The sequence below is a fragment of the Arachis hypogaea genome, chromosome 8 (assembly GCF_003086295.3).
Source record: "Arachis hypogaea cultivar Tifrunner chromosome 8, arahy.Tifrunner.gnm2.J5K5, whole genome shotgun sequence".
Lineage (NCBI taxonomy): Eukaryota > Viridiplantae > Streptophyta > Magnoliopsida > Fabales > Fabaceae > Arachis > Arachis hypogaea.
Genome location: NC_092043.1, coordinates 33,437,994 through 33,449,461, shown reverse-complemented (window position 1 = coordinate 33,449,461; position 11,468 = coordinate 33,437,994). Strand labels below are relative to the sequence as shown.

The 11,468-nt window shown below is 29.1% G+C and overlaps 1 protein-coding gene and 1 non-coding gene across 2 annotated transcripts; one reads left to right on the top strand and one right to left on the bottom strand.

Moving 5' to 3' along the window:
* Positions 1-2,668: 2,668 nt before the first annotated feature.
* On the bottom strand, positions 2,669-3,364 carry LOC112705276 (NDR1/HIN1-like protein 6). Its single transcript, XM_025756112.1, has one exon. The coding sequence runs from the start codon at positions 3,362-3,364 to the stop codon at positions 2,669-2,671; it is 696 nt and encodes a 231-aa protein (XP_025611897.1).
* Positions 3,365-10,448: 7,084 nt separating this feature from the next.
* TRNAG-UCC (transfer RNA glycine (anticodon UCC)) lies at positions 10,449-10,520 on the top strand. Its single transcript has one exon. It is a non-coding gene; the product is annotated as a tRNA-Gly (tRNA).
* Positions 10,521-11,468: the final 948 nt, after the last annotated feature.

Here is an 11,468-nt window from a genome sequence, read left to right as displayed (position 1 = left end):
AGTTTGCACCACAAAGAGGGTGACTTTTTGTCCACATTCTATGTCTGATATGGCACTTAAATAAGAAACTATTCTAATGCAGTTTCATTTTTAAAAAAAGAAACTAAATTGGACGGGTAAGACTTTTTTTGACGTAATATCATTATTGCTAAAATTAAATACTTGTAGAAATACTTTCTCTAATTAATAATTGTAGAATAATGTGACATATATCTACTTTGTAAAGTGTCTAGTAGAAGTATTGCGTATTGGCCATACCCTTTTGGCGACATATTATTATTTATTAATCACATCATTTAAAGTGTTTGTCTCTTAGTTATTGTACAAGTGAATGCTTAAGAAAAAGTCTAAAAGAGTGAAAATCAAATAATTAGAAATACAAATTAAATATCCTATGAAAGATGCTTCAAGAAATTAAACTAGTAAATTAAAGCAGGTAACCAATTCAACCCACCTCCCTCTGCTTCATTTCGACTCACACGTAATTGTGGGACGCTCAACAACTCATGTTATGGGTCCTTCTTGCTTATTTGTGAGGGCCTCATCATTTACATGCTCAAGCTTATCATATACAAATAATAAAAATTGATTTCAATAATATTAATCTAGCAAGTAAACAAACATAAATAATCACCATTGGATGAATACAATTTTTTTGTGCGATATGGTTTTTATTACGATAAATGCTAAAAGACTAACAAATTTTTTTTTTTAGTTCATAGTTAGTTATTAATATTTAAAAATTTAGTATAAAATTAAATTATTAAACTAAAAAAATTAAATTAATAATTAAAATTAATAAATTTTGATGTCTTTCTAAATTTTTTTTATTACTCTAATTGTTGAATTATCAACATTCAAATTTTATTACCAACCTACTTGAAATTCCGGCTCACAAAACTAAGTGATGATCACTATTTGAAAATTTTCATTATTATCAGACCAAAAAAATATTTACTATTTTAACTGGTATTTGGAGGGAAGAAAAGAAAGAAAAGTAAAGTTCTTAAAGTATATTAATTATTTACAAGTAATTAAACAACTTATATCTTCATTTTATTGATAATATGCTTACTTTTGACAACATATATCTTAATTAAACAATTTATACTATTGAGTGCCATTCAGCGAAAACTAACAATTTCGGGTTCGGAATCGCTTTGACAATTTGTTTAATATTCCTTTAGCAACGAAGGGCGACATGTCCTTTTTATGAAAAAAAAATTATATATATATATATATATATATATATATATATATATATATATATTCTATTTTTTATTGTATTAGATTAAAAATATAAAAACGTACACAAAATAATATATGTAATATTTTCATTTTATAAACCTTAAAACGTAGGAGAGAAAAGAATCTCGCTCGTGGTGCACGAATGATGTTCCAAATATTCATCTTTATCTAATTGTCTTGGATTATTGTTCTGTCTTCTTAAATAATATGTCAATAATATATATTGGATAAGGTATAAGGTTAGATTAAATGGATTGGGTATATTAGTATTTCTTAAATGGATTTATTTTCAAACTGAAAATTAGCAAAAATTTTGATTTAAAAATTTTAAAGTTTTTTATATTATGATTAGCAATTGATTTTGAACATTTTTTAATAGATAAAATGATTTTAAAATTTAATCATATTACATTTTATATTTCACGCATGTATTTTAATTTTTTTTTATTTTACATAAATTTTTAATTTTCGATACCTTGGACAAAGTTAAATTATTTTTCTAATAAATAAATACAAAGTGTTATGATAATTAATTAAGATTGCATCTCTCGTAAATAATTGCTAAAAATTAATACACTTTCTATCGATTTTGTGGGTTGTTTTTTTTTTCTTTTGTTAACTTTGTTTATAAATTACCTTCAGCTAAGTACTAATATAATTGAACCAATTTTTCAAAAAAAATTTCTACATAACTGGAAAATAATAATAATAATAATAATAATTGATAGTTAAATACATCTTTAATAAAAGGTTTCAAAAATTATTTATTCCTTTTAAGTATACTAAATTATACTAATTAAAATTACGACAAAATCATCCGCGTCTGAAACGTATTTTAATGCCCGAAAATTATATCGCCCCCAATTTTTATGAAATACAAGATGCTTACTAAATGATAAAAATACAAAAACAAATTTGGCATTTCAACAACCAAAAAGAAAAATATTCAAGGAATATCCATTCATTCTTTTAGAAATCAAAAAAGTAATTGAAGTTCAATCAGATAGAATAAAAGAATAATAGAAGTCCCATTCTCATATACTCACATGCAATTATTTTTATATAAAATTAATAACTAAAAACGTAAAATAATTTATTATATTTAATTAAATTATCATCTAATAATTATCAACTGTACACAAAAATAATTATTCTACAGTTTTCACCCAATATGAAAGGCATTATAGTTGAGATATAAGTATATAACACATTTCTTTGTTTGATCACAATAACATGTTTCAATTTTAATTTGGTGTTTTGTACTATTAGTAGAAACGCATTTATCAATTCTCATGCATATTCTACTTCATATATACAAATTCTCATCATCTATTAGATATGATTAAACTATTATCTTACAAGAGTAATCATCATCCTATCATAATTCATAAGACAAGTTAAACAAGCTTATTGGTATGATTTAATTCCAGAAATGAGCAGCAAAGGTACATTCTTTGTGAGAGATATTAGGCGTTTTATCTTTCTGGATATTATCAACAACCATTAAACAATTAGCACGAACGCTAACATTCCATAGCTGATGAATATTCCCGCCAATCACAGGGGTTACAGGAATCTTCCAAATCAGCACCAAAGGAATCTTCCCTTCCTTCTGTTGCGCCATAAACTGCTCTTTCTCTTTCGAATCCACTTCCCTCTCCCCCTTCAGCGTCATATTAATCATCACCGTGCTCTTTGCCGCCTGCAAGAAAGATTCAAACTTTCCCGCGCAAAGCTCCCCATCCGAATAGATTATGCTCACCGAGTTATCTTCTCCATACTTGAATCCAATCTTCTTGTTCGGATTCTCGCACCTCACAACCACCGCCATTTCAGTGTAAAGCTTGCTGTCGTTTCGCATTTCGAAAGCCTTCACTTGGAGACTGTCAATGCCGTACACCGGAATCTGAGGGCGGAAAATGAAGTACATGATGGCAACCGCCGCCATAAATATCACACAGAGAAGTAGCATGAAGCAGAGGCACCAGCAAATGCAACTCATGAACCAGCAACAACATCCGCCGTGGTCGCGAGGCGGCGGCGGAGGCGGAGGACTCCTTTTCTTGTCTTTATTATTATCCTCTAAGGACACGTAACTTTTATGAGAGGAATTCATGATTCAATAATGGAATATTATTCAAGCATGCAACACAAGAGTAGGGAATAATAATTTAAAGAAAATAGTTTATACTTTATAGCTTGTTCTACTGCTTAATTTGTTAGGAGGAATAACAGAGAATTAAGTAAGTTGTTAGTAATATTCATGGACGCGATTGGTTTTCATGTTTGTCAAGATGGTTTTCTGGATATTTCGTTTTTGTAATAATTAAGTTCTAAATTTAGGCATTATTAGTTCAGACTTAATTAAGATTGCAATATGGTGCTGCTCGATCACCCAAAAATTGTTAAGATTCCAAACAGCTTCTTAGGTGGATCATATACTCTTTAACTTAACAAGAAACTACACTGCACACCAGAAAATCAGATGACAAATTATAATTGAGTATGCTTTGTTGCAATCTTTGTTTTGAAGTTGGATTTTGAGATAGGACACTAGCGGTGGAGACCTGTGATCGAATTATTCCGGTAGCCGCATTTTCTGTCTAGAGAAATGTTAGGTCACTAATATTTTTTTTAGTTTTTGTCTCATATTTAAACTAACTATGCTACATTTATATTAAAATTAATTATTAAAATTAGTTATTAATATAAAAAATAAATTAAATTATATATATTTAGTGTCAAATTTCATATTCTAGTCTAATTTGTTAATATATATATAGAAAATCAGTTCGGGTAATATTATTAATTATTGAGTAACTATTCTTTTGATTAATTGCATTAGCAATTAAGGATAATTAATTCACTTTTTATTTTTTGATGGATAGAAATAATAAGATACCAAATTTGGGTCTTTAATTTTTGTTGAGTTAAGATTGATTTTGATGATGACAAACATTCCTTGGGTTAAAGCCCAAGTTTGTTTAATGTGTATGCTAAGTGATGCATGCCCATTTACATGTTGCTTTAGCTCAAGTTAATGTTGCTTCAGTAATTTCAAGTGTTACAACTCCAAAGCTTCAGCCCATTACAAGTTAATGAAGAAACTAATCAGAACCTATGAGCCAAGAGAGAGATCCGCAAGTTCATGGTTTGAACAAAAGAAGAAAAAAGGTAATGGGATATTTGGCACTATTATAGGACAGTTGTGGCTCTAGGAAAAGAACAACACACAAGGACAATGCCACTACACAAAAGACATCATCAAATCAAAATGCAGAAGATCATTAGCAAGTTTAGAAGAGCAAAACAAAAACGTAGAGCTATGGACAGCAGTTGGAATGGCTCAAAAATGAAAGTGCTTTGCATGCCAAGGAAGACAGCAGCTCCAAGGACAACAGAGGTTGGTGGATCAGACCTCTAACAAGCAGCGTTAGTGGAGCAGATGAGCAAGGACTGCATGCCCTCAGAGAAAGTCCCAACGGGTAGCTGGGACAAGAAAAAGGAAGAGGCAAGAGCAATCTGATTCGATAAGAGTAGCATCACTTCAACATTTCAAGTCAAGAAAGAGAGATTACACACTCAAAGCACCATCTCTAACACAGAGTTGAAAAATCTCTTTCTTCTACTCAAGCTTAATTCTGATCTTAGTGTTATGACTGTCTTGCGTTATTTTCTGTTTTGAGAAGAGGCTTTTATGTGAGGTTCAAAAGCCAAGAGAGAAAAGGCAAGAGTGATGCAAAATAGCCACTGTTTTTCTGATGTAATTTTGGTGTATGAACTAGGATTAGTTTTCCTTACCAAGTTGGGTTAGCACTTGGTGAGAACTGAATTTGGTAGATTCCCCTTCCAAGTTGGGACAGTACTTTGGGGTTGCTAAACTTTAGTGAAGAAAGCTTAGGGGTAGATACTAGTTGAATTAGGGAGTAATTCATTAGTATTGATGTATGTAACCTGAGAATTATAGTGAAAATTTCACCATGGTTTGTGGTGGAGACTGGATGTAGGATTCATGGCACTGAGAATTCGAACCAGGATACATGCTGGCCTCCTTTCTCTTCTTCTCTGCTCTTTTAATGTTCTGCGTATAAGATAATTTCAAATAATCTCCTGCAACTTAAACTTCCACTGCAACAGAGTTTGAAACTCTAAATTTTAAACCAACTTGATTCAACCCCCCTTCTCAAGTTCATATAGAACCATCAATTTTGATTATCTAAAATAAATGAGTTTAATTTTAATAAATTGATAATATAAAACGTTATATGCAGTTCTACAATTTATATCTGTTTTTTTGAATGACCATTTATATAATTAATATAATGTAAAAAGTAATTATTTTTATTGATATAGCGTTACATAATTAAAAACACTTATAAAACTATTTTTATCAAAATTAAATTCATAATTAATACCCTGGTTTCATTTTTTAAATAATGGATCAAGAATTAAAAATTTTAAATTTAGATCAAGAAAAAATAAGGTGAAGATGGATATAATCGAAGATATTACTGGTATTTAATTAACAAAATTTATATAGTTCTATTCTATTCGTTTGTCACATCTTTATATAAAATGAAAGTTTTTGAATAATGTTATACATTTAAATTTTTTTGGAAATTAAGTTTAATTAAGTTGGTTTATATCTGATAAAAACCAACTCTATTAATTACTAGTATACGTGAACACGCTATTTTTTTATATTTGGCGTTTTTTTTGTGCTTTTTTTTTTGCGTTCTTCTTTATATATTTCTTTGTCATTATTGTTCTTTTATTATTTTACTATTGTTGTTTTGTTTTCTCTTTTTGGTAATTTTTACAGTATTATATATGTTTTTTTTTGTTTATTTTTTTTGTTTTGTTTTTATTCTTGTTATGAAGATAAAACAAAAAAATTATGAAAAGTTAAAAAAATATATGTTTATGATGAAGAAGAAGGGGATCAGAGGAGGAGTTTTGAGTTATACAAAATTTATCAGAAAATAATACCAATTTTTTTTTTACCGTGACAAAAATTTTTTGAGTTACACTTACTGGATTAATAAGCTTTTACCATAAACAAAAATAGGATCAAAATTTCATAATTTTAACATCAAAATTTTGTTATAAAACACATAAATATTTTTTTAATGTTACATTTTTTTTCTTTTTTTCTTTTCTTTTGCTCTTATAAATCTTCTTTTAGGAGTATTACTTCTCATATTAAATTTAAATGAACATGTATTAAAATCTTATTTAGTTAAATGAATACAGATTCACACTTATTGATTGAATTATGGATAAAAACAAAAATAATAACATTGAAATTTGTTTAAAGTGATACCGAAATTTCGATATCAAAACTAAGATAGATATCTATATATTATTGTTAAGAAATTTTGGTGTTATTTTTTTAATTAATTCTGTATAATTCAAAAGTCTTCTTCTTTCACTTTCTTATTTTTTGTTGCTGCTTCTTCTTTTTTTTATTTTTTTATCTTTTTTTATTTTATTTTTTTAGAGAAAAGGACAAAACAATTCTTAATTTTTTGGTTTGCGGACATTTAAGTCTCTGAAAATTTAAAATACATCTAAGTCCCCGACCTCTTCAAAATTTAGACATATCGATCTCTGCTGGGTCTAATTTGTCCAATTTAAAAATTCTCTCACGCGTGCATTGATATCAACCAGGTCAGTATAATGAGAGTCACATTTGATTTTTTCGTTGAGTCTGACAGATCGAAATTAACATGAGGGATCGATATGTCCAGATTTTGAAAAAGTTAGAAACTTAAATATATTTTCAAATTCTCAAAAACTTAAATGTTTGTAAATCAAAACGTCAAAGACCTATTTAATTTATTTGTCCTTTTCTCATTTTTTTATAATTCTTTTTGTTTCACTCTCTAACGATAATGATGACAATGATAATGGAAGAAAAAAAAGAGAAAAAATTTAAATAAAAAAAAGGAGGAAGAGGAGCCGGTGGCAATGGTGGTGACAACAACAATAATAAAAAAAAAGATAAAAAAAAAGAAACAGTGGCGTACAAAAGAGGAAGATAAAAAAAATGTACATGAATATAAAAAATAGTTATACAATTTGGTTGGTCTTAATTAGGTAAATAACTTTATTGTAGAGCATTTTACAAATTTTTATATAAACAAATAGTTTGATACACATGCAAGAGCAGACCTTATATTACATTAGCTTGGAGAATAGCTGTTCGAAAGAGTATAATATAATTATATCAATAGCAAATTTTAAGTCTTTGAATCTATATAATCTTGAAGTCATCTGAAGATAATTTAATAATTATTTTAATTTTTTTAAAAGTTTTATATAAAATGTAAATTAAATATTAATTTTTTTATTCTTTTATATATTTAATATATTAAAAAAATATTTTCCCCTTTCAATTTCTTAACCAATACTTTTATTCCTTATAATTAAATCCGTATATATTCATCAAATTTGATAGGATTTATTTAGAATTTTAGACAAAACCTGATGAATTAATAATTAATTGATAAAATCATATAAGTAGTTAATGAGCTAATTAATCAATGAGAAAACAATATCCCATGCATGGACTATATAATTAAGATCGCGCCTTAAATACATGGCAAGAAGAAGGAGAGTATTAATGGCAGTCACACTCACCATCAGACCCTCGGTACCGAATTTATTTGCCGAACTACATCCTACACACATCAAACATTAACTAACTACTAATTTTTATTTTCATTTTTACCTAAGAAAAATAATCTCATTTTAAAAGAACATTTTTGTCTACTTGTACAATCTTACTTACTATATTATTGCCAAATACCATTTTTTCACGTTTTCGTTAATCTTATACTAATAATATAGAAACGTTATTGTTATTTAATTAGTACCTTTCATCTAGATAAATTAATTTCAAGATCCTCATAGTAAATGAATTAAAAAAATGAATAGCAAGAAGAAGGAAAATTGCAAAGAAATGAATGGAGAGTAGTGTGCAATGAAGGAAGGAAGCGGAGGTTGCATTAATGGTATCTGGCGATAGATACGTGTGCTCGATCGCTCGTATTGAGTAGTAATCACGTAAAACAACCAACTTGCCTTTTAAGTCCTTATTACCCTTCTTCATTCCCATGCATGGAACAATTTATAAACTATGTATAAAAAGTTCGATTTATCTTGTGACTAAGTGTATACATGTATGTGAATAATGTGATCAATATAATCTTCTTCGTCTTATTAGCTTACGCACCCTCTTTCATGTGAACTGCTTCATTAACTATATATCAATATATATACTTGGCCTCTTGGCCCCATCTTCCTTCCATTCCTCTACTTTTAATTTTTGTACCTTAGTTACCTATATTCTCATCTCATATATATTAGGTCCATTTCAGTGCAGTAGTCAGTAGAGTAGTACATATACTCAGAAATGATCATGATCATGACCACCACCATGACAAGGACCTACTTTTGTGCTGCTATATTATTCACCCTTCTAATGCTCATGGCTTATAGTCCCGCTACAATCTTTGCCAGGCACATAACCACCTTTAGTTTGCGTAAGTAACTCCTTCTTCTTACTTTTAATATTTTAATCATTGACTAAATTTATACTAGTCTTACCAAGTAATTAAAGAGAAATAATGTTATATTTGTCTAGAATGTTAAGTTGACTCGTATTAGACGACGTATAATAAGATAGATTTATATAAAAGATAAAACTTAATGTGCTATTTATTTTTTGGTATAATAAGACTGTCCCACGTCTTTAAATGAGGATAAGAAGTAATACTTATAAAGAGTTCCGATATTTAAAATTTTAAGTTAACAAAAATTTAATGCAATTTTATGAGTTATGAATTCTGTAAAGTAGACTTTAGTCATTTTAAGTCTGACTTTGAGCCGTAGTGCACAATATAAGAAATTATCAACATATAAAATTCATCAAATATGAAAAATGAAAAGTGATACTTTAAAAGAAAAATATCTATATTTATTTAAAAAAATATTGTATTTTCAAGAAACTATATATATGATGATTAGGCGGATTAGTCCCGTTTTAATTATCTATACCCAGAAGCGGAGCCTCTTATATATTGAGAGGTAAGGGGCAATAAACCCCCATATTTTTTCTCTTATAAATTTTATATATATAATCTCCATTATAAAATTAAATTTTTAATTCCTTCGTAAGATTTAACCTAACTCAACCCGTTAAAATGGTGAGTTGTGGAAGGTAAAAAGAAGAACTTGATGAAACTTAGAGAAGGGAGAGCGTGTATATATGTTATTCACACCTCAATCACAGTTCATGAGGAAAATGAGAATGCAAAAACTGAACTGTCAAAGTGAGTCCATGTTGCTATAAATAGTTGCTAACTAACTTTCTCTCTTAGGCAAGCTAACTAATTCACTAATGAGTTCTCTAACTAACACTGTACACACAGCACACTTCACTAACTAGACTAACCAATTGGCTGAAGACTGAAGTGTTAAGTCATGTAACACAACCCCTATCTATATCTAGTTAGTTGTTTTAATAGTGATGCATGAACCTTAATGAAAAAATCTTGGCCATTTCTGAATTATTGTGAAATATTTAATTTGTATACTTTGTTTTGAGACATAGAATTATTGATTTTGTTGTAAATCAGGTGGGGATGAGCATCAAGTTGCTGTAGTGGGAAACACAAAAGATGGAAGCAATGTGGGGAAAGAGAGGTTGTTTAGGGGACCGGACACTCTACAAGTGGCCGGTTCAAGGTTACCGGATTGCTCGCGAGCCTGTGGATCTTGCTCTCCATGCCGGTTGGTGATGGTGAGCTTTGTTTGTTCATCCCTTCAAGAGGCAGAGACATGCCCTATAGCTTACAAGTGCATGTGCCATAACAAGTCCTACCCTGTCCCTTGATTAATATAATATAATAGAATAGAATTCAACTCATCAATTCCAATTTCAAAACCCGTGTAACATATAATAATAGATTTCTTTTTATGCTTCTCCATTTCTAAATTACTCTTTTCTCTTCATATTTTGTTGTTAAATATGTTTAACAGAGTGCTTGAGTGCAATATATGACATGGTTTTTTTGTAATGGTGGGGGAAATAATATTTTCCAGTACTACTTGTTGAGAGTTGATGTTTAATGTTTCTGATTGCATTTGTTTAAAATATTTATTATATATGTTAAGCCTTTAAGCTAATAACGTCAGCGTTTGTAGTCCAACGGTTAGGATAATTGCCTTCCAAGCAATAGACCCGGGTTCGACTCCCGGCAAACGCATTTGTTATTTTAACCCGCCATGCTCTCTCAGTCCTACCTTTCGGCTGGTTGGTGACGCACACATGGGTTAATGGTTCTGTTTAAGCATCGTATCTGGGCCCATCTTTTATAGTCATACAATAAGTTCATAGCCCATTCAGCAGAATTGTTCCAAAAATATAACATTTTGAGACTAGTAATTTTAGTTAATATTTGGCTAATAAATTCAAAACAATGTAGGTGTTCCTATCAATGTGAGGATATATATTTTTTTAAGGTATTTTCTAACTCTATTAGTCAATGACTAATTTGTTACGGATTAGAATTTTATTATAGATTAGTAATCTAATTACTAAACTAACTTAATTTGATTTAATATAAATTATTATTAATTAAATATTAATTTAAAATAATATTTATTAATTATATAACATTATTTATTTCAAAAAGAATTCTTTGACAAGAAGAGAGGAAAAAAAACAAAACAGAAAAGAAAATAGGCAGGTGGTGTTATCTCCCTCGTTGACTAATCAACTCAAGAATAGTCAAATGTTTATCATTGATTAATCTTATGTTGACAGTGATGCTTATAAATACTAACAAGTCATGAAAAACTGGGGTCACAAATTCCAGGGTAGGAGGGAGCCTAGCTACTAAACTAGGATCAGATATTGTGTACAGTGTACATGAGACGCTCACTAAAAATTAAAAATGAAGACGCTATATATTTGCGAACCACTTGATAATAAATATCGATTATTGGTAGAAGGGCATGAATTTACTTCACCGTCAAAAAGCGATTTTACTATGCCTTCCTCTTACTAATTGTATTAGCATTTACACGTACATCGTTTATACCGTACTTTGAGATTTTTTTTTTTTTTTCGTGTCTGAAGCTGCTATTGATTTGTACTTATGCTAGTATAATCATTCTAGCATCACTTCCAGCTTATTTTTAAGGTGAACTTT

Excerpts from the sequence above, each read along its gene's own strand:
- LOC112705276 (XM_025756112.1), bottom strand. The coding sequence starts at position 3,364 with ATGAATTCCTCTCATAAAAGTTACGTGTCCTTAGAGGATAATAATAAA.